This window comes from Aphis gossypii, chromosome 1 (genome assembly GCF_020184175.1).
Source record: "Aphis gossypii isolate Hap1 chromosome 1, ASM2018417v2, whole genome shotgun sequence".
Taxonomy (NCBI): domain Eukaryota; kingdom Metazoa; phylum Arthropoda; class Insecta; order Hemiptera; family Aphididae; genus Aphis; species Aphis gossypii.
Genome location: NC_065530.1, coordinates 49,603,812 through 49,629,297, shown reverse-complemented (window position 1 = coordinate 49,629,297; position 25,486 = coordinate 49,603,812). Strand labels below are relative to the sequence as shown.

Here is a 25,486-nt window from a genome sequence, read left to right as displayed (position 1 = left end):
ATCAGCGGACCTCGAGTGTGTCAACATCAGGATCAACGGAAGGAGATCACGGATAAGTTGCGACAAGTCAACAAATCGAGCCTAGCAGCGAAGCGAGCCGCAGCGCAGTTTTCAAAGCAGGACAACCACAGGGCCAGACAAACAATGAACACTTTGTAAGTTGCCGTTAAGCAAATAAATTCTTTAGTATATGTCTGAGAGTCCTAATCGGTGTTGGGAAATAATTAAATACAACCCACAAACTTTACGAACAACCATCATGAGTGTAACTTTAGGAATTGAATCTGCAATACGCATGATTCCGACCTTTACGGGGGGATCTGAGACAGATTTAGCGTCATATATACTTGAATGTAATTATATAATGGAAAACGTCCACGAAACTCTTAAACCTATGATTTTCAAACGAATGTTAACAAGTTTAAAGGGGGAAGCTTTTCAAGCAGTACGCTATCGCAGTATTCCGGATTGGCCCGCACTCGAAGCCCACCTTCGGAAAGTATTCGGGGCAACGCACTCAATCGGTTTTTTACAAACAAATCTATACAATATTAAACAAAAATACGACGAAGATATTAAAAGCTTCGCCGCACGCACCGAAAAATGTTACCACGATTTGGTAAGCGCACTAACGGTAGGGCTAAATAAAAATGACGCCGCCGCAGTCGCGAACACGCATAAATCGGGAGCGCGCAATGCATTTATTAACGGGGCACAACCCGCAATTCGAAGTCTGTTACGAGCGCGAAACGTTCTTACTCTCGAAGAAGCTATTACGCTTGCTGTCGAAGAAGAGGAGGACATAAGAAATTTAAATAGACGCTTTAACACGAATAAAAATAACGGGAAAAATAACGCGAATAAAAAAAATATTAAATGTAATAAATGTAAAAATGGGGCACTATGCAAACGAGTGTCGTAGTAACGCGAGCACATCGGGCAGCACAGGTTTTAGAAATCCCATAAGTAATCGCGACGAAAAACCCGTTGTAGTAAAAAAAGAATATCAAGGACAGGTTAGGTTCTGCACATACTGTAAAAAAAATAACCACACTGTTAAGGATTGTAGAAAACGTAGGTATAACGAAGAAAAAAATAATAGCACTAGTAGCAACGAGAATGAAAACGAAAATTCCACTACTAGTCAATTGAATCGAACCGTCAGTGAAATAAAACGAAATCACGTAAGAGTAGTTACTAATTTCGAGGAGGAACACATAATCTGTAGTTCACATAATTTCGATCCACAGTATATTAAATTATTAATCGATTCAGGTGCAGAAATGAATCTCATTAAACTCTCCGCATTAAACGGACAGGTAGTTATCAATGAATACGAAAAACGAACTATCAAAGGTATCAATGAAACACCTATTTTTACGATCGGGACTATAGTGACGACTATGCAAATTAGCGAAGTAGGCGTCCTTGTAAAATTCGACGTCGTGTTCGACGATTTTCCAATAAACGAATCAGGTATAATCGGGCGAAATTTCTTAAAACAAAACAAAGTCATTATGGACTATAATAAAAATACGTTAACCATACCCGAACAAACCGGTTTAAAAGATATTATATTACCACCGCGAAGTAACTGTGTACTTCTAATTAAAAACGACGAAAATATTAAACATGACGCGATAACTATAAAAAAACAAGACGTCAACGAAAACGTTATTATAGCAAATAGCATCAGTCCGGTTAGCACTAATACAATAATAAGCAATATAATAAATATTTCGGAGGAACCTTTTATTATCGACGAGCTAACCACACGACATATTGAATGGGAACCGTATTATGAAACCGTACTTAAAGCATCCTTTGCAGATAACGACCAAACGGATCGCATAACGAAATTAAAAAACGAACTTAACACGAACGATTTAAACAAAGAGGAGCGCGATAATATTTTAGAGCTCTGTTGTAATTACGCGGACCTGTTTTACTTGCCCGGCGATTATTTAAGTGCCACAGAGGTAGTGACACATACAATAAACACGCCGCGATGCACAAAACCTATTAACATACGTCCGTATCGTTTACCTTGGGCGTACCAAGAAGAAATCGAAAAACAAGTTACGGAAATGAAAAATAGTAATATAATACGCGATTCTAAATCACCATTTAACTTTCCATTAGTAGTAGTAAAGAAAAAGAATTTAGATTCGGCAGGGAAACCCAAGTTACGAATTTGTGTAGATTTCCGAAAACTTAACGAAGTCACCGAGAACGAAGCATACGGATTGCCGAACTTGCTCGAAATTCTCGAATCTCTGGGGTCGTCTAAATATTTTAGTACTCTAGATTTAGCTTCCGGATATCACCAAATTAATATTGAACCATCTGATGTGCATAAAACTGCTTTTTCCACTAAATCGGGTCACTACGAATATTTACGTATGCCATTTGGACTAAGTTCAGCACCCGCTACTTTTACTCGCGCGATGAAATCCGTTCTTATGGGTCTAGAGGAAATGTGTACAGCGTATCTTGACGATATCGTCGTACATGGGTCCAGTCTAAACGACCACCAAAACAAACTCGAACAGGTTTTCAATCGACTGCGCGTGCATAGATTAAAATTACAACCTCAAAAGTGTTCTTTCTTACGGAAAGAAGTTATCTATTTGGGACATGTAATTAACGAAAACGGGGTGTCACCAGATCCTAACAAATTAAAATGCATTAAAGATTATCCCAAGCTTAAAAACGCGAAAGATATAAAATCTTTTCTAGGACTACTAAATTACTATAGACGTTTCGTCGACAATTTTGCGAAAAAAAGCAAAACCACTAACTTACTTACTTAAAAAAGACGTACCATTTACATGGACTGACAATTGCGAACATAGTTTCCAAGAACTTAAAAAGGCTTTAATGAACCCGCCATTGCTAGTCTATCCAGACTGGGAAGCAGGGAAATTTAACTTGTGTACTGACGCTTCACAATATGCCATAGGAGCCGTACTTTCTCAAGGGGACGTACCTAATGACCAACCTATAGCTTACGCGAGTAGAACACTAAACAAAGCCGAAAATAACTATAGCGTTATTCAAAAAGAATTGTTAGCCATCGTATGGGCCGTGAAATATTTTAGACCATATCTCTATGGCCGACACTTTACCATAATCACCGACCATCGACCTTTAACATACCTGTTTGGTATTAAAGACGCATCGTCTCAATTAATGCGCTGGCGATTACAGTTGGCTGATTACGACTATACTATAAAATACAGGGCAGGACCGGAACATTCAAACGCGGACTGTTTATCGCGTATCCGAGTAATACAAACCGATCAAACAGTAGATAATAAAACATTCGGAGAATTTCGAACCGCGGAAGACAAACCGATTTTTAATTCGAAAATTGTAGAGGTTAACGACAGCATTAGCAAGGCCATTGAAAGTGAAACCACAATTATACCGATACCGGGGGACAAAAAAATAACCCATTCCGAGGTAAGAGGTATCGTAGAGAATGTCAATTCTAATAAAATACAATTTTCGGACGAAAACCGGTTTTGTGTAATTTCCGATACGTTGCCTCTGATGATTTTCTATAATATGCTAAAAACACATAACACGCCTCTTGAACCAGAGGGCGTGTACCAAGCAATAGTAGACATTAAAACGTATTGTATTAACAACGACATAACCGCCTTTTCAACCATTAAATTAGACGGTCAGTCCTCTTTAACAAATTATGCACGAATCAGAACGATGTTCAGATATATCTTTAAAGGTACAAACATCGTAGTTAAAATATATAGTGGTAGACAGTATACAGAAGAAGAAAAACAACAAATAATTTACGAGCATCATGATTCGCCGCTAGGGGGTCACGCAGGAGTATCGCGTACCGTAAAGCGACTCCAAATAAACCATAACTGGCGTAATATTAAAAAAGACGTAAAACGATATATTAAAAATTGTGAGCTTTGTCAGAAAAATAAATCCCATAATAAAACAAAACAACCGATGTTAATTACCAGCACAGTAGTAAAACCGTTCGAACGCATTTGCCTAGATATAGTAGGACCATTACCAAAAACTTTATTAGGAAATATGTATATACTAACACTACAAGATGAGTTATCTCGTTACGCGTTAGCCATAGCATTATCGTCTACGGACGCACCTACTGTAGCACAAGCATTTGTCGAATGTTACGTATGCACATATGGTATTCCAAGTCGATTCTAACCGATTGTGGAACCAACTTTCTATCCGATGTTTTTAAGGGCATGTGTAAACTACTAGACATTAAAAAGGTACAGACAACTGCTTGGCATCCACAAACAAACGGTTTTCTCGAACGTAGTCATAAAACGTTAAAAACGTATCTACGAAGTTTTGTCGATAAAGATAGCAACTGGGATAAATTGTTATGTTACGCAACTTTTTGCTATAATACAACTGTTCACACTTCAACTAATTTTACGCCTTACGAACTTGTGTTCGGTACTAAACCAAATATTCCATCAGCCTTTAATAAAGACCCAGAACCACAATACAATTACGATAACTATGTATTCGATCTTAAACGTATGATGCAGGAAGCTCATAAAATAGCTAGGGACAATTTAATTAAGAAAAAAGAAACAAACAAAACTTACTATGACAAATCTCTAAACGAAATTGAACTTCACGTAGGTGACAAAGTACTTATTAGAGAACATAATAAGAAAAACGTGCTAAGCTTTAATTGGCAAGGGCCATACGAAGTGTTACTAGTACATGACAACGAAAACATAACAATACAAAAAGGTAGACGCGAGTATCGTATTCATAAAAATAATGTTAAACGGTATTACGACGATGAACAAAGTTCAAGTCAATAAGTCTAATCTATATTAACAATCATTTAGTTTTCAGTTTTTTTTTTTTTTCTTCTCTCTACTTTTCTATCCGCTACAATTTTTTTTTTTTTTTTTTTCTGTTTTAGAATTAAACAACATATTTTCCTAAAGGAACTTAGCGCCGTAATAGGACGCGAACAGCACAACGCTGATGTTTTAGTTCACGACGAAATACCAAATTGTTTATTAAAACATATCGATCTAGCGAACAAAAATTTACTTCAAACTTTTTCAGCTGAAGAAATTTTAAACATAACTAGAACACTAAACCATTTTACACACGACATGACAAAAAGCCAACGTCCACTTACAAAACCTTTTTGTCATTACTTGAAAACTATATAGACAATGCCGAAGACACAACAGACATATTTGACTATGTTAGACTTACGTTTCTGTAATCTAGTCTTGTTCTAAACCTCTCAATCTGTTTCCTTCTGTCTATTATTTTCATTTAATTTTCTATTTCTACTTCATTTTATTTTTATTATTTTTTTTTTGTGTGTTTTGTTTTTTTTTTGACATAAGTATTTTTTTCTTTTGTGTGGATAATGAATTATAGTATTCAATACGCAGTCATGGATTTCGAGTTTACGAATCTAGGGCGCGACAACTTAATTCTTATATCAGGAGCATTAATGGGTCGACACTCGCCAGGTCTAGTAACGAAACTGGAAGGGCGCGCGTTGCTACTAAAAGAAAATAGAGCGGTTACGCCAAAAGAATGGAAAGACATGGTTCACCATTTAGTAAGAATTTTCAAAGACAAACCCAAAACATTGTACCCAGTACTTGCCCAGATATATGACTCGGACCACTCAACTGAAACTAACTTAACCAAAAAACAAATACTTAACTTAATAAAAAATTACGATGTGATCGTACTATGGGAGGGTAGTACAGACATCAAAATACTTGACGCTTTAGGGGTACCGCACATCGCTCTTTCAATGAGGGGATGGGACGTTGACTCCAACGGAAAATTTTACTTACAACTACTGTACGGAAAAACAATTATAGTTTCCCATTATATCGGAGATATAACAAAAAACGGTCGTGCGCTGTGTCTAACAGAAGCACACGGTCTAACTTGTGGAGGGGATCATGGGTGCATAGAAGCACATAACCCCGTAACCGATGTAATTTGGTCTGGATGCCTGTTTAGATATCTACGACTTAGATATAGTGTCCAGATAGATGACGCCATCAGTGGTTAAATTTCCTTTATATAATATACGTATTCATTATTTTATTAAGCCAACTCAGCTTATATTGGCATTTATTTTTATGGAAATGGGTATATTATTTTTTATTATTTTTGGGTTTTATTTTACTTAAATACAATTTTATTTAATATTTTTACTTTTTGGAATATATATATTATATATAAATACAACTTTCTTTTAGTAATAACTGATATTAGGTAGTTCATAACAATTTACTTTAACAATATAGTAAATGAATAATCAGTTTTATTAATTTCATAAACAACTTTCAGACTAATAATGTTAATGATACCGTTCACGTCGGGAACATTAAGATTCACAGACGAACATTTAACTCAACATTCCGGTATCTACTACGAAAATCGCGGACCGTTGAAACTTATAACCTCTCAATGGGACCTTACTGCATATATTAGTCTCACTAAATATAACGAACAATTTGACTACATAAATACTATGATTGAAAAAACAAAAGTATTATGTGTTACACATATGCATAACCCAGTAACAGATAACTTTAACTGTAACGGTCTACTTACTGTAACCGATGACATAATTAACAATTTACAACATCAAAAGACACAAGTTTTAGATTCTATAGGACACGTAATTAGTAAACGTAATGCTCTTCTTAAATTCGCAGCAAAAGCAGCTAGGTTAATTTATGGAATATGTAACTTAGAATGCATAAAAAAGTTTAACTTTAACATAGGAGTAGCACAAAATACCTCACAATCTAAATTGATTAAAGAACAAATTAAAGTGGTTCAACTAAACCATGATATAGGAACAAACAAATATGTTAATATGTCATTAGAAATAAACGAATTAACAAATATTACAGATGAACAACAGGTTAAAAACTACTTAACAAAACATTTTATACAAGTTAATCTATTAATTACAAAACATATATTGGAAACAAATACGTTACTAGAAATAATACATCAAGCAAAGATAGGAGTTATTCACCCAAGTTTAATAACTCCACAGGAGTTATTAGAACACGTTAAAGATATTAAAGTATCATTACCAGGGGGAACTGATTTACCCACTGACTTAATCATAACTAACATTTATGAACTGGTGAAACTCTCAGATATTGCTATTTATTATGCTAACGACAACCTAGTTTTTATAATTTCTTTACCTTTAATTTATCAAAATGATTTTATTTTATATAATTTAATACCTGTACCAGTATGTACTGGCAACGATTGCGTTTATATAAAACCTATTAATAAGTATCTAGCTATAAGTAAGTCTAAAGAACATTATGCAACCTATGATGAATTTTACTATACTCATTGTAAACACGCTAGAGACTTCCTATTATGTCCTGAAATTAATCCTTTACATCCTCGTAACATTAGACCCACATGCGAAGTATTACTATTACAGGATCCACCAAAAGTTCCAACCAATTGTGAAGTAATGCATGTTCAAATCGGTACAACTATCTTTCATAAAAAAAGATTCAAAAATGAATGGATATACGTAACCAACTATGACGTGTTATTCGTTACCTGTGATGAAGACAAAGAATCAACAAGCCATACAATCGAAGGAGTAGGAGTAATACACTTAAACGAAACTTGCAAAGGTTTCGCCACAAGAGACATATTATTACCAGGAAAAATTGATTACAGATCTGAATACGCAGATTTTAATCCAAAATCAATAATAGATCGTAACCAATATTCACCACGAACAGAGACTAACGGTTTAATGAAAGACTATCATGTAAAAACAAATAACATGGACGACTTACACTTAGTGTCTAACTCAAAAAATCAATTGGACAGTCAAAGCAAAATCAACATAGAAATCAAGGAAATTCAAGACATACAACAAATGTTTAACTATGCATTATATATAACCATAAGTTTTGTCGCTATAATTATGACACTGATGATAATACACAGCATAAAGACGAAATTAACGGAAAAATGCAAAACCCAATTTTCAGAACATACTCAAGAAGAAAGCCAAGAGCTTAATCCACCAGTAACAAGAAATCAAAACGAAGACATAATTGAATTTCCACTTACAGCAAGAAATAGCCCGGAGCCCCACTATGCAAATTTACAACCTTACGGTTTTAAGTAAGAAAGTCGGGGACTTCCAGCTTCGAGGGGAGGAATGTAGTAAGCCGCCGGAGTCGTCTCACTATTTTTCTTTTCTATTTTAACTTATCTACATGTACTACAATGTCCTTCGCTTTTAAATATTTTATTAGCATACTCGTAGCGATACGCAATTAATTCTGATGGCAATTTCCAAGAATCAAAGCGTATGGGAAAACACAGTCACAAACGACTTTTATTTAACACTTTTTGACAATCAAGCCATGCACATAATTCATAGATGCGCACGCCTTGATTTAATAGCACAACAACAAGTCCAATCCAGTGTCAAGTGTCTTGGGCGCAAAACCACTTTTGCAGCTACGATGACAACATTCTATAACACACCTTTTTGTCCATTTCCTAGTCTCTATCATGTACAACCAGGGGGTACAGAGAACCATATAAATACAGGTCTCTGTCCGTCTTAAAATTTAGAATTAGTTTCACATTCGCATAGAGCTAGTCTATGTCCGAATTGCTAAGATTAACTTTTTCTCGGGCAGCTACTTAACGTGCTGTCCTCAAATTCTTATACACTTGTTTTTATTGTAACAAATTATAACTTTAATTTTAATAAACTCTTGTATTAACATTGTGTATTTGTCTCACTTTTAAAAACCGTAATCTTTTCCCAACAACTTGATCCAACTGCAGATGTCAAGCACTCATTTATAAACGATAGTGAGAGATCACTACAACTGCAATCAAAAACCACCGTTTACTGACGGGTAAGTTTTTAATGAACTCCATTTATTTTGTTCTATAGATTTAACTTAAGCATTTACGAGTATACTAAATAAACTCTATCGAATTTTTTTTTTTATTATATATTATATTAAAGACGTTTTAGTCTTTGAGAAGCTTATAACTAAGTGAAATACTGTACCTAGTAATAATATTAATACGTATGTGGTTTTACGGATAAAATCATTCCGGTCGCCGCTTTCGGCTCACTTATCAATGCTTTTTTTCTGTAAGTAGATAACTCTTTTTTAGCTCAGGAATTGAAATTTAATTGCGAGTATCTATATTTTTTCATTAATATGTTTGAGATATGACTTCATTAAAATTTTGAATTTCGTATTTGAATAAGTATACGTATTACCTATTCACTATTTATATATACCACATGATAATATAAACCTTTTTTCAGAATATGAAAACCCCCTTTTTGGTTGTAAATTGTTAATGAAATAATGTTTTTTGAAAATATGTATAATATATATATAATGTTATATTACGCCGTCAATGTTGAAAATTAATCATAATAATGACTAGTCATTATAAATTTGGTTAGACAATGTTGCCTTTACCCTTTACACAATATATAAAATAATATACAAACTATATCATAAAATATTTGAAAATGTCAATATTTAATTATTTATTAAAACATTATGTATTTAAAATTACTGAAAAAAATTTAAGTGGACAAATAGTTAAACAAATTTTTTTTTTAACTTATTACTGTTATTATTAAAATTGATGGGTAGGTACTACTCTTAATTTAAAAATATATTATATTATTTATTTTCGCAAGGCTAACTTTTAGACACTTTTAAATCTAAAAATAAATTTATAGTAAAATATGTGATTCTCGTTTGAAAATATATTACAGTTCCATTTTAAAATATGATCCATTAGTATACTTGAATATTCTAAATACTATATAAATTTATTAAATATTAAAATGCGGATTGTATGTTTTGCAAATTACGCTGCAGGTTTATTTGGTATTACATTTTTTTAACAGAAGTACGTAGATTCGGTTGAATTTAACCGATTCAAATCGAATTTCTAACCCAACTTAAAATGTCAATTAAGTATTTAAAGTACTTAAACGATATTAAAGATATGTACATCTTAGCCCAATAGCAATACAATTTTAAAATGTACAAGACAATAATTTAATCATACATAGAATGTGCATTGTGCATACTGCATGCAAATGTTAAAACATGTGGAATATAATATATTATGTATTTTATGTTAACTTACTTTATAGTTCTTCTGTATTAGATTTTGAAATAGTTAATAGTATTATACCTAAAATATATTTGAAAGAAAAATATATATGTATAGTGTTCCCTTTGTGTGTCTGCAGCAAAGAATGCTGAGATTTGAATATTCCGGACTCAAGAGTTTAGTGTTTACATTTCTTTGCATATTCTATATAATATTATGTCGTTTCGCAATCGTATAGATATACCGTTTGAAATCTGTTTTTTTCTCCCGTACCGTACCCGCCGGACACATTCTGTATAGTTTGTATACATTTTTTTTCGTTCACCCGCATTTGGGACGCAATCGAATAATAATATAATAAATATGCTCCACTTTACAACCAGTTTTGAACGGGACGCGATCAAAACACGGGGAAGGTAAAAAAAAACTATATACAAATAAAATATAAAAGGTCGAAATGTGTCGTGAACGGAATACGCTCGCGGTGTACACATTAAAAAATAAAGAAAAAAATAACTCAGTGTGACATACTGCAGCAGGACTCGGGTGGGCAGTAGTATTTACATTTATAACTACTGCCCCAGTATTAAATGATACTACCCCGCAAGCGTTTTGCTTGTGTTAGCTTATAATTATATTATTATTCAATATTGCATTTGAAAGCAATAAAGATAAACATAACATAAAATCATCTCATTCGACGATAGACAATAAGTACCTAATGTGTATCATGTAGGCATGCAGTGGTCAAATATAGAAAAATGTATACTCGCAAATGCGTACCTAGGTTATGAACCACACTCGCTTTATATTGTCATTATTCTGACATTTTTCGCCATACAAACAATTAGAGTAACATCACATAAATCATAATTGTTGTTATTCTTTATGAAAAATTGATAGTTAAATCATTTAATCAAAACAAATGTATAATGCTGTGTAAAATATATATATATATATATATATAAATTTCAATCTACAGTTTTACAGCCATCTGTTGTACCTATTAATTAATTTTAATAGCATATAGTAATAATTTATTATAATAACTATGTCGTATACATTAATAGATCGCGTGGCGCGTATTATTCGTTAGTTTATACTTATATATTATAATATTATTTGCTTGTAAAGAAAACTAAAAGACATCTATAAAATATACAAATGACTTTTTTTCTAATTCATTTCGACCACGTATTCACAAAACTTTTGGAACCCAGAATCTAAGACCAACAATTTATTACTGTATAGTGTATAATATATTATGATATATTACTGTATTTGTCAATTTATTGATTTATCTTGCATGATAAATATAAAAAGAATCTATAAAATTGTAAAGACAGGTATCTATCCAATAATCCTTCCCACTCTATATTCAGTTTATATTGTGATTTCACACCAAATTTACATAATTTAAATTGTTTTCAATTTTATAGATTTTAAATGTTCTGTTTATTTATCTAAATAAATAAACATTATAAAATGTTATAGGTTTTTTAGTTTAATTAATTGTATCGTAAGTTGCATTGTTATTATCTAATTGTAAGTTTTTAAGACTTAGCATCGGGTACTGTAATATTTATGTGTAACAATAAAAATATTTACTAATCTAAAGTTATAATTTTGTAGGTATCAATTATTTTACTACAATTATATATCTATTGAATCGTATTAAAGGAACTTAAATTATGTTTTGGATCATTGGTGTAATATTATTTGGTGCGTTGTATGCTGGATATCTATGGCGTTCCAACAAAAACTTACCCCCAGGTCCTTGGGGTGTTCCAATTCTCGGTTATCTTCCGTGGCTAGATCCTGAAAGACCTTACAAAACTTTGACGGCCCTGGCTTATAAGTATGGACCGATTTACAGTATTCAAATGGGAAAACATTTTGCAGTCGTTATGTCGGAGCCGACACTAGTTAGAATGGCATTAGCACGGAACGAACTGGCAGACCGCACTAACTTTGAAGTTATCAACGAAATCATGCAAGAACATGGTAAGTATCTATATCGCAAATGGCTTAAACTGGGTTAAATAGCATTTAACTATTCATTTTAACTATTCATTATAATATACAGTAGATAGTCGATTATTCGCACTAATTGGGACTGAGGAAGATGCGAAAAATCAAAAAATGATTAAAAATGTATTATTTTATTAATGAACAAGAATTGAAATGTTTTATATAACTAAAAAATAAAACTAATATACCTACTGTATATATAATACATAAGTATAATATAATAAAATAAATATAATATATTATTATGTATTGTTATAATTATGAAAAATAACTAATTTAAAAATATAAAATTAAAATGCATCTTTTTAAAAAAAAATTGTAGTGTGAATAATTTATATACACATAATCAACGCTCTACTATAGTAGTGATTGTAGCTCTTATAAGCTATTTTGTAATTTAGATAAATTTAATAATGAATAGGTCTGATATTTACACGCGGACCTCTTTGGAAAGAACAGCGAAAATTTGTTTGCAATTGGCTTAAGGTAATTGGCGTGTCGAAGTTCGGGGAGAAGAAAAATAACTTACAACTACTTATTGCCGACGCCGTGTCTACTACAATATCGGTAACACTGATTTATACTAGATAATCATAAATTATTTGAACGTATTATATTTTACTAAATATAATTAATAATTGAATGTATATATTTTTTTTAGAAATTACGAGAGTCAAATACATGTCCCATTGATACAGGAACGTTTTTTCTAGTACAAATAGGAGATTTCATAAATCTCATAGTGTTGGGTAAAGCTTGGCCAGAAGATGACCCTAATTGGGTTTATTTACGAAATTTAGCTGAAGATGGATCCAAAAAATTTGCTATAGCTACTCCATTGAGTGTTTTACCAATGTTGAAGTTAGAAATTAATATAATTTTTCGTGTGATATCTGTATAATAATTATGTGTTATAATAATATTTATTGATGTAATTTTCTTAGGATAATACCTAAGTACAAAAATACTGTTTTTGAAGTAATCGAGGGAGTTAAAAATACGCATTGCATTTACAAAACATTGATGGAGAAACGAGGCAATGAAATCAATGAAAGTGACGATCTAATGGCCATGTTCATGAAAGAAATGATAAAAAGAACAAACAACAAAGATTCCCATTTCTTCACTGAAAAACAATGTTGTTTTCTTCTGTCTGATCTTTTTGGTGCTGGTGTAGAAACTTCCGTGAATACTCTAAGATGGTTTCTTCTATACATGGCTTTAAATAAAGAAATACAGGTAAAAATCACATATTATTTTAATATTAATACTGGAATTTAGTTATATTTTATGCGTAGCCATGTATATTATAATGAATAATGATCTTTTATAAATATTACAAGCATCCTGTACGTTAAGTATATAGTATATAACTATGAATTTTAGTATTTTACTAGACGCGACGATATTATTTGTTTATATATTATGAGTCTATTTTTACTGTTTAACGGTAATTATTACAGAAAAATATTAAATTTTGAGTTATATAATATGATAGTATGATTCTATATGATACCTATAAATATTAAATATATATTATTATAATAAAAAAATACTAGTAATAAAATAAATGAAATATTTTAGAAAAATATTTTATCATAGCTATCGAATAACTATAAGTAAAATAAATTAGCTATCCGAGCATATCAAAAAAAACATTATGAAATATACTTTGTGAACTTATAAATTATAAGTACGTTAGGTCGTTTCTGCTCAGAATTGTTTTTCGTGTACAATGATATATCATTAAATTCAAATATAGTATACATATAATAGTGACCCTTTTGACGCTTAATGTACAGCATAATAATACATATGCCTACCTTTTTTTATCCATGCGTGTGATTCATATATTATATTATAATAAAATATGCAAAGAAAATAATAAAATACAGGTATAACCTCATCTACATATTACTATAAACTACTACTTGTAGGTTAACTACACTCGTATATATGTAAATAATAAATATAATGAATTATGGTGTACAATTATAATTAATGTTATTAAATTAAATTTAAATTATTTATTTGCTTTTTTTTCTAATATGGTCGTTTTCAATATTTAATATTACATGAACTTTTAATGATAGGTACTCTGATGGACATATTTTTTAGGAACAATAAAATGAAATGTAGATAATTACTTTCAAAATACCTCGAAGTTAATTAAATAGCAGCATATAATTTTAATTATACTTGCATCTATTTAAAATAAATGATGATAATTAATTAAAATTTATAAGATAGATTTGATATGTGTGTAATAAAATGTCACTTACATATAAAGGTCTAAACTCTAAACCATATTGTGTAATAGATGGGCTAATAAAAAATTACTGATAACGTTTTCTTGATACCATTTGATAAAATAAAACACTTTTAGAATGAATTACAGACATTATTGGATTCTGTGTGCACAAATGGCGGGATAATAGACTTAGAGCAAATTGAAAACATTCCATTGCTAAAAGCTTGTGTATCTGAAACGATGCGATTACGGCCGGTAGCTCCATCTGGAATACCTCGATCGGTCAACAACGAAATTACACTTGAGGGATACCGCATACCAAAAGGGACCATGGTTTTACCACTGCAGTGGGCAATGCACCACGACGAAAAATATTGGACGGACCCTCTAACATTTCAACCGAAAAGATTTTTAGACGACGAGGGAAATATGATAAACAACAAAGCATTTATGCCATTTCAAGCCGGTTAGTAATTACTAGTTAGAAACGTTCATTTTTTTTTTTTTTTAATTATTGAACCCCAATAGTCAATGCGTAATCTTGTTTTTAGGTAAAAGAGCTTGTGTTGGAGATACGCTTTCCTATTGGATACTCTATTTATTCGGTGCAAATATAATTCATAATTTCAATGTTTCCATGGAAGACGGTTTATCTGAAAAAGAAATTAACACCATCATGGACGGGGAGTTTGGCATAACGCTCAGTCCGGCTACGCACAACATCGTTTTTAAATCTCGAATTTAGGATAAATTGGTGTGCAATTTGTTTTTAAATTGATTACAATGATTTTTAAATAAATTTTTTATAAAAACATACAACATTTTAATTATTATGGCTTATGAGTGAGATATTCGCCTAATGTTCAAATGTATATTTTTTAAACCACTATAATTATATATTAATAACTATAAACGGTAATTTCACACAGGTATTATATTTTCTTATATGATATTGATGTACTGCAACGTTTTCGTTGAATCTATCGGTGTAATCGTTAATATTTGTTCGTTCTTTTGCAAATAAAAATCAAAATTACCAATTATTTAAAATTTGTATCGAATAAATCGTAATTATAATAACTGCAGCACATAAGTAAAACGAATTAATCGCTTATGATGATGATATTATGATGTGGTACCTACTACTTTATATCCATCTAAAAAGAAGTGAATGAGTGAATGTATGAGTGAGTGTGTGCGTGTGCGAACGATTTTCGCTCGTTTTATCCGTGTTTGTAAACAGATTAATTAATAATTCATGATATGTGTAGTACTCTTCTGGCGGGAAAATTATTCTATTAATGTAGGAAGTGTAATGTTCAATTAAATTGTAATACTATGGGTACATAATGAGTAATTATTAATAACGTGAACACGACCGGTCTGGTCAGTTATGTATATAGGTTACATTGACTGTATTTACTACGCTTCATGGTGTATACCAGTTAGTGGTTTTATAATAATTATCAATTATCATAATTATTCATGATAATTTTTATTATTTTTCCAAATTATTTATGATGATAAAACAAATATCAGCAACGTGCTAGGTGGTAAATTAATTGAAAACGACATACAATCGGTTTATACTCTTACGCTATAAGTAATAACTTGTAATTCATACAAGCAGAGAGTTCAACAATTATTTAAAATGCACAAATAATACGAATTTGCATATTATCGAGATATAATCATAATCTTACCTTAAAAATCGGTTTTTAATCAAAAAAACGAATAATCAATATTGCTTTAAAACATTTAAACATTTAGTGACTTGGTTAAAAAGTGCTTTGAAAAAAAAACCAACAAAACATAATACGCTATACGTTTGTACGAATCAGTAGTTTTTTCCGTCTCATCGGTTGGAACAATATTTAAAATTTTAAATATACTTTTATTATTTGCAGATGGTGTACCTATTATTATGATTTAGGCCATTTAAGGGATGGCAAAGAATAATATTTGTAAGAAGCGATTTATATAGTATCATTTTTATATTATATACCTATTTTTATTTGACGAAAAGTATTGAAATCTTTTCTTTATTATCTTTAAAATAGTCGCCGATGGTTAAATTTAAATAACAGGTTTTTTTCGCCCAATAACCCAAATGAGTATTAAAAAAACAAGACATTTTTCATTCGTATTATATACATTTATACACGTTAGGTAGGCCACTAGGGTTATGTTATGTGTTGTATAAAATTACGATTTACAAATTTACGAGTACTGTATAATATTATTGGAACATATTGTTTTTTTTTAATCTATAAACAGTATAATATATAAAAATGCGCAAATGTCGGTTTAGGTAAGTACTGTGATTTATGATGATGCGTACTATATACTTAATTATTTAATTTTTATCTGTCATTGGTACCTAATAATGAATAATGATACAAAAATATTATTTTTTTGTTATATTTTATCATTTTATACCATTTATTATAAGTGTACATATTCGACTGTGCATACCATATGCGTTAATTATAGTAAAATTAATTTTATGTTTCAATTAATAATACATATTTATACACAGTATATAATAATTTTAAATTTCTTTATTTTAAAAATTACACAAATTTCATAAACTTTGCTCATACAAATACAATTTATTATACAAAGAATGAGACACCATTTATTACAAGTATATTATACAAATTCACATTATTAAAATTATTGGTAATATTAGGCGGAAGGTCGGAGAACAGATATTCAATACCTATAAAGTTATAATGTTAAGGACGTAATTTGAAAAGATGCCAATGAATTTTCGCGAAAATTATGTTTTTTCTTTAAAAATTACTAAAATAATGATAATATTAGCTATTTTAGCTGTTTCTTATTAAAACTTTTATTAAGTAAAGATTTTAAACTCAAAATACGTAACAATAATATTTATTTTATACATGATGTATTGAAATACCATAAAATAAAAAAGCTGTTTTATTTGTATTGACTTTTCTAACGATGTACTTGTATTGTAGGTACTTATTAGAGGTCGATTAAAATGCAAAATTTATAATAGCAACATTAAAATATAATTACTAGGTATCTAATAGATACTTTCTATGAATACTTTAACACTCCACTATTTTGTTTTTTAAATTCTCTTAAAACCGTTACACTGCCGTCTGCCATAAAAATATAATTGATGTTATACTAAACTAAATAACTCCAATAATTTAATATAGTAATTTTTATATAAATTATACATACAGAACACCTATACGTATTCGAATATATATGTTATATTGTCACAATGATGTAACACAATTTATAAGTAGGCAAAATAACAAATTTAGAAAATGTTCCACATTTAATACTTACATTAATTTTCATTTAATTATATACAGATTAGTATACATATTAGATACCTAGTTATTAAGCTATTACTTAGTAATAGTTTAGTTAAAAATTATTTAAGAGTTCTCGTCTTCTGTATAAGTATACATTGCTTTAGAAGACAAATTATTAATGTATTCATGATTTTGTTAACCCTTAGGTAAAATACTTCAAAATAGAAAATATAGTTACTTATTTACATTATGTACATATTTTAGTTATTTCGCTGTCATAAATTCCAAAACCTTAAGTGTATAATATGTTCAATGCGCTGCGATAATATAGTAGAGATTTATAAACAAATACATACAACTTGAGGTTACGATTTAAGAGTAGATTTTGATTTAAAAGTGATGATGTTTATCTCTTAAACGTATATTTATCTTCTAATATACAATGAATTCTTCATAAAAGTATTGAGCAACCACATACTTTGTCGATTATAAATGTTATCTATAAAGTATTTTAAAAAGGGTCATAGACAATTTACTTGCTTAAGCGTTAAGAAAATTTCTCGTATTGTGAACAAAACATTGAAATATTATTATGAGACAACGCATTTTTAATTTCGGTTATTATTTTGTTTTCTTTCGGTTTTATTAATGTAAAATTTTCAATTTGACATTTTTATATACTTAGACCTGGAAATGTAATATATATTATGATTCTAACTAGAACTAAAAATTCTCAATAATAATTATTTTTTTAATTTTAATTATGTAAATACCGGATAATTCGATAGATAATAATTTTTTTTTTTTAATTGTATGAAGTTATTCTTTAGATTTATTTGAATGGTATTTTATGATTTTCAGTATTGAAAATTGACATTTTCAATTTATTTACTTTATAATTAATAATTAGTTAAAATATAGTTAAAATGTTAAATTTTTAATGACTATAATATTGTTCTTTGAATTGAACTAAAATTATAAACATAATATGTAAACTAAAATTTGCTCAGAATTGCTTTTTGAATACAACGAATTCATCATTGCTTTCAGTAGTTGGAAACAGGCGAGCATCTTTTATAGGCTTAACAGCCATATAACCTTTTTTTTTTACAACGACAATATTAATTATTGTATTTTAACTCTACAAACCGTATATTTGTTTAGCATTTATAGTTGTGAATACATTGACATAATACATACTTAAAAAGTTTAATTTTACCATAGATGTAGGTACTAAATATTTACACATACACACACACACACACACACACACACACAGGTATATTTATTTATTTATAACTGTAGGTATGTCTTATATTATTAGCTCAGCAGTGTAAATTCTTACAGGTTTAAAGTACTTTCTCACTCACTTTTACTTGAAATTTATCATATAAAATCTAAGTATATATGCTTTAGAAACATGTGATATTTAACAATGAAATGGATAATAAAAAAAAAATTTTTGTCAGCGGGTACCTTAAATTTAAAATGACTTAATGATACTTAGTCAAATAAGATATCATTCGTGTCGTATTAGTTGCATGAATAGTCCCCCTGAAGTAAATCAGTATAACAAGAGATTGACAATAACATTTAACATTTAATTTTAATAGGTTGATTGTACATTGGTAATATATCAAAAAAAAATAACAATTATACTTTAATACAAAATAAAGCACTACATCAAATCATTTTTACAAAAAATGGTATATGGCACTAAGTACATAAACATATCAATAGGAAAACATGCACTTCTAACTACTTTAAATAAACAAATAAAATTGTTATTTTACATAACAGTATAAATTAAACTAAACTAGCTAATCAATAAATAGTATGGTTTTAAATTAAATATTAGAAAATGTGTATATAATTTATAGGGAACCACGTACAATTGGTAAATAAATAATAAACCATTTTTAAACTAAACAATTACTATGGAATATTACTCTAATAAATACATAATATTCCATTAAAAATACATAAACAACCTAAATAAGAGGATCTGAGAATAAAAAAATTAGATAAAATCTATTTGTTGCGTGCTTTCATAACGACCTTGAACGATTGTGGAGTTAGTGTGATACCGACTTGGCCGTCCATGCTAGGCAATTCGTCACCATCTGGTAGACATACATCGAATTCGTGTAACAAGGTTGAAAAGAACAAATATAGTTCCATTTGAGCTAACGTTTCACCCAGACATTTTCTCCGACCTTTTATAAAAAAAAAAAAAAATTTCATAAATATCATTTCATATAACATATAATACATTTATTATTCACATTATATTGTGTATTATGTACTCAGAAAAAAAATATAATATCTTACCAACTCCGAAAGGTAAAAAACAATCGGGTTTTTTCACTTTGCCTTCGGCATTTATAAATCTCTCCGGCTTGAATGCCTCCGGTTCGTCCCATAAGTTTGGATCGTTGTGTACAAAGTGTTGTAAAGGTATGATCTGAGCGCCAGTCGGTATATGATAACCATTGAGTGTTACATCACTGTTAAAACAATACAATACTTCGTGAAATGCTCGCCCGTATAATAAAATATTTGACAACTGTGTTACATATTATACGAAACGAGAATAAACAATTTACCTGGTGGTTGCGTGAGTTGTGCCCAAAGGCGTGATACTCGATTTCCGCAGTACTTCGTATAAGGTGGCCTGTGTATATGGTAAATTGGGGTAATCGTCCAACACCGGCGATTTATATTGACCCACAACCGAATCGATCTCTTCTTGTACCTTGGTCATCACATCCGGATAATGGAGCATGTACACCATGGCCCATAAAATCGTATTCTTAATAGTCTCCATGCCGGCCGAGAACAAGTCACCGAGAATTTGCTGAACCTGCCTGTTCGGATCTAAACCCTGAAATAATTGGTCCATCGTGCCGGCTTCTTGTGAGCGATTTATCTCCAGCAGATAAGCGTCGACCAGGTCTCGAATGCAATTAGGATCGAATGTACTCCTGTGTTCTTCGATAATATTTTGAAAGTATGAGGCGATTTCTCGATGGTTATTCTTGATTTTTTCCTGTATGTTTCGTTCGTCGTTAATATGACGTCTAGGCAAAAACAAACTCACCGGCCTCAACATGCCGAACAGCTTGAAACCTTCGTCGACCATGTGCATGTACCGCTCGAAGCGCGGGTCGTTCGGTTCGAATCGAACACTCATCGTCAATGAACTAATCACGTTGGTGATGGCCAGGCACAACGAACCGGCATTTAGATCGATTGGTTTACCACAGGCCTTGTGAAATGTTTCCGTTAACGTTGATACTTCGATCTGTGTAAAGCAAAAAACTAATTAATAACAATAAGTATACATAATAATTAAACATTTTTTATTAATTTACAAACGTCAGTTTATTATATCCTACTGCGCTCAATTTAATTATTTTAAAATTTCGAAAAATCGATCATCGTGTACAATATTAGTTATTACGAGGTAAAATATAATATATAAATATATAATATGTATTAATGGTATAACGTTACTTACCATTATTCTGTTTTCCATGTTCAACCTGTTGTGGCCCGTGAACGTCATCCCCATATGTCGAAGTACTAAATGCAAAAACTTCCTTTGCGACTCCCATAACTTCCCAGTGCTATTTACCGCTCCTATACATAAAAAGTAACGTTTCTAATAACAAGTCTGGTCGGTATGGAAATGACACACAGTATTTTATTATTATTATTATTATTATTATTCTAGCCATTATTCGCGTGTCCGCACACGTTGTGTAATGTAGTAGTAGAAGTAGTAGTAGTAATAGTTGCAGTATTATAGTAGTAGCAGTAGCAACAGTACGGGCCACGTGATTATTTAATAATTAATATTGTGCCGGCGTATAGTATGTCAAAAAAAATTGCGACATAGTTTCAAAATATTATATTCAACGTGCATGATATCTCGTCATCTCGAGGACACGCGTGTATATTTTATTTGAATAAAAACTTTACAAAAAAAAAAAATTAATAGCTTACATCGGCACACAACATAGTATTATAATATTAATGATACGCGTTTAAAAAGTCGATTTACGATGTAACGATGACGAGAAAAAAAACCCGTGGTAAAAATTACTATAACAATTTTATAATCGGTACAATATATTATATTATATTACATCGGTCGTATCGTTGTGATATTATATCAGAAATCAAAAAACCTACGTCCGTCGATTTCTCGCGAGCGTTATTATCAAAAATTATAAATATAATTTATTTAAACAGCGACTTACCGTATCCTCCGATGATGTCCATGTACCCGTCGTTGGGACGACCGGTGATCTGCTTCATGTCGAACGCGGTCTTGATGAGCTTGTGGTCGCTGAGCAGTATGACGGTGTTTCCGCGCTGCGTGAACGAGCATATGGGCCCGTACCGGCGGGCAAGCTCATTGTACTTGAGGTACGTGCAGTGGTTGGACAAAAACGGCGCGTACCCCAGGAACGGTACGCCCCACGGCCCGGGTGGCAGCGTCCTGGCGGCCCGCAGCTGCTGGTACGCCGAGTAGGTCAGACCCAGCGCCGCTGCGACCGCGTTCAGCCACAGTTCGCGGCTGTATCCGCCGCCTTCGGACATGATCTCGGCCGTCATCTCGCACCGCCTCCGCCGCGCGGAGAGCCGATGGACCGGGTGTGAACAAGACGGTCAAACGGGCGAAGAGATATAGTGTATTGGGCAGCGTTTGTACGGCGGACGGTAAAAATATTAAAATATTTATATATACGTATATATCGGATCGATATATAAAATATAATATAATATATTATAATATTGTGTGAAAAGACGGTTTTTTATTCTTTTCAAAAAAATCACTCCCGACTGCAATGATAACGGCGAGTTCGCGAAAGTGCAGTAGGTACACAAAACAATATTAATATAATAATTTATAAATAATATTATTATAATGATGACGATGATGATGGTGTTGGTGATGGTGTCGGCGATGGTGGATAATGTATAATATGATATGTGATATACGTATAGTGTGTACTCTGCAGCCAGTATTTACGCAAGAGACGCGTGCGTCGGCATCGAAGAGTTGGGATCACTTTTGAAAATAATCGTGGGAGAGTACTTCTTTTGGTCTTTTATAATATATCGGGGTGTCGAAAGCCCATATAGTAGGGATAGGCGTGTGCGTGTACGTGCGTGCGGGCGTGCGTGTGCGCGAGGTAGGTACACCTCGTATAATACATATTATATTATATACGCCCGGGTATACACTATATACAGGTGTATTTACAGGTGTGTGTGTGCGTGTACCTGTATTGGTATGGTGTATATCTGCACGTGTGTGAGTGTGTGTTTTCTTTCTTTTTAAATATTTTGTTGTTGTTTTCTCTCTCTCAGACCAGCGCGCGACCGATTGTAGGGGGATACCCGCGATCCGGGGCGGCGGCGGAGGAGGAGCGCGAGAGCGTTCGAGATTTCCTTCCTTTTTTTTTTTTTCGTATATCTCACTTTTTTTTCCTCTCTATCGTGCACAACAGGACGTACCCGTACGGTGTTTTTTTCTCTTTATCACACTCTCTCACTCACACACCGACACTCGAACACACACACACGCACACACACATGCGAGCGCGCGCACGAGTCGCGGTCCCTACTCTCAGCGCGCGGCGAAGACGGCTCAAAGAGCGAGTTTCGCCAGGCCCCGACGGTCGTCGCGCGGACAGACGCGGCTGAGCGTTGGGCCGGCGCACACCGCGACCACCGGATTATTTATTTATTTCACTCGCGTATACATACACATGCACACTTGTAGATCCTCCCAACGGCAAACCGTGCCGCGCCCACAACACATGTATTTCGAACGAACGTTATTTTTGATTTTTTTTTTTTCAATATTTCACGCCGTACACATAAATAATAATAATGTATTGTTCAGTATAATATGTATAAGTATATGTGTGTATGTGTGTGTGTGTGTGTGTGTGTGTGTGTACGTAAGTGCGTGCATGTGCGTGTTTTTTTTTTTTTTTGCTTCTAATTCCGATATGTTTTTCGACGTATTCTCGAGAACTCTAAAAATGATGTTATTTAGTCGTTTAAATAGTTCATTAGAAAACCAAATAGAGGGATATATAATAATAATAAATAACCAGAACATAGGACACCAGAAACGGCAAGTTGAGATTGGGAACTTTCGCTTTAGACATTTATATACCTATGTATTATTATATTAACGGTCATTTTCACAAAACGAGTCTATTATATTGTTTTGTTTGTGTTTACGTATGGGAAAATAAACATTTCTATCCATAGAACTTTCGTATATTAGGTAGGTATCAGCTACTACATAATAAACATACGCGATATCTTACTCAGTTTGTTGTATTGTATTGTGTTCAATATTTTTACCATACTTTTTTTTTTAATATTTACAGAATAAAAAGCTTATGAAATGTAATTGTTTGAAGAAAAAAAAGGTCATTATTTATCGCAATATAAATATTTAAAAACTTAAATAAGAAATAAACATTATTTGTCGATTGGTTCTTGTATATGTTTGATGTATATTAATATAATATAATAATACTAACTATTTTTGATCGATAGTGCTCTTAAGTATCAAAAATAAAAAAAATTATTCTTATTCACTTCATAAGATTTTTAGTAACGATAAGCGTTATAATATATTCAAATAGAGTTTTATTTTGGTTATAAATATTAGTAATGTATAATAATGGTATAATCTCTATTATACATTACTGTGATAAGTCTATCAAAAGAACTATTTAGCATTTAAATAGGTTTTTAAATTACTTAGGTTATTTTTGTTTAATTTATTTACAATATACAATCAGAAAACGGACTATATTCCTATAGTTTTAGTTGATAAGGTAATAACGTATTTACACACACATAATAAATATGTATTTAATAATAATATAATAAACAGCAGTGGCTCAGACGCAATAATTGAGCATTTATTTACTTATAGATAGATTGATACTAATAGAGTATACGATTTTATCAGAAGCAAATAATGGGTGCAAACGTACAATAATCTTTAAATAATATATTTTTACCATAGATTTTTATTGAGAGTGATGAACCGTTAAATTTACAAACGTGTCGAACTTCGGAACATATTTTATGACAATTCATTAGCTCTATGGACAATAACATATCATTGATTAAAAGTTCAACACACTTTCTGCAATATTCTTGTAAAAAAGGTTAAGTTCTCTGAAAGTACACTACAAAAAAAAATCATTTTACAAATTTATTTTTAAAACTTTTAATTTGAATAAAATTGCCAAGAGTTATAAACGATTCAAAAATAGTTATCCAATAATTTTTCTGGTTAACGTTTAAAATTATAATCACGGTGATATTGAATATTAAATGTTGAAACGAATCATTACGACTTATTTTAGATTTATTTATTATAATTTATATTTTCTGCATGTATTAAATATTATAAGAGTTAAAATTGTACCTAATTATTTATTATATTACATATCATTTTACTCAAAATATTAGAGACGTACACAGGGGGGCGTTTTGGGTGTTAAAACACCCCCCCCCCCCCCCCCCCCGAAGACCGAAATCAATAACAAATTAAAATAATTAATAAAATTTGAATAAAAATAAAAATACTCAAACATCTAACCTAACAGATTTATAAATAAAATAAAATTATACCTATAATATTGTGTATTGACGTGATGGGTACAAAAAA

General features: G+C 31.3%; 2 protein-coding genes across 4 annotated transcripts in view; one reads left to right on the top strand and one right to left on the bottom strand.

Moving 5' to 3' along the window:
- The window catches only part of LOC114132491 (cytochrome P450 306a1), a 45,392-nt gene extending 29,875 nt beyond the window's left edge, over positions 1–15,517 (top strand). For 2 of the 3 annotated variants that reach the window (XM_027997957.2, XM_050201812.1), the window contains 7 exons: positions 8,922–8,948; positions 11,818–12,189; positions 12,638–12,783; positions 12,878–13,077; positions 13,161–13,455; positions 14,603–14,933; positions 15,019–15,517. In XM_027997957.2, the coding sequence (XP_027853758.2) occupies positions 11,877–12,189; positions 12,638–12,783; positions 12,878–13,077; positions 13,161–13,455; positions 14,603–14,933; positions 15,019–15,212 (1,479 nt within the window). In that variant the 5' untranslated portion in view covers positions 8,922–8,948; positions 11,818–11,876 and the 3' untranslated portion in view covers positions 15,213–15,517. The remainder of the gene's footprint in view (positions 1–8,921; positions 8,949–11,817; positions 12,190–12,637; positions 12,784–12,877; positions 13,078–13,160; positions 13,456–14,602; positions 14,934–15,018) is intronic. The other variant, XM_027997959.2, reaches the window with a different exon arrangement.
- Positions 15,518–19,346: 3,829 nt separating this feature from the next.
- Positions 19,347–22,866, bottom strand: LOC114132497 (cytochrome P450 18a1). The gene is made up of 5 exons (XM_027997966.2): positions 22,032–22,866; positions 21,287–21,408; positions 20,373–21,070; positions 20,098–20,273; positions 19,347–19,982 (listed from the first exon to the last, which is right to left on the bottom strand). The coding sequence occupies exons 1-5, from the start codon at positions 22,387–22,389 to the stop codon at positions 19,798–19,800; spliced, it is 1,539 nt and encodes a 512-aa protein (XP_027853767.1). The 5' UTR covers positions 22,390–22,866; the 3' UTR covers positions 19,347–19,797.
- Between the last annotated feature and the right edge of the window lie 2,620 nt (positions 22,867–25,486).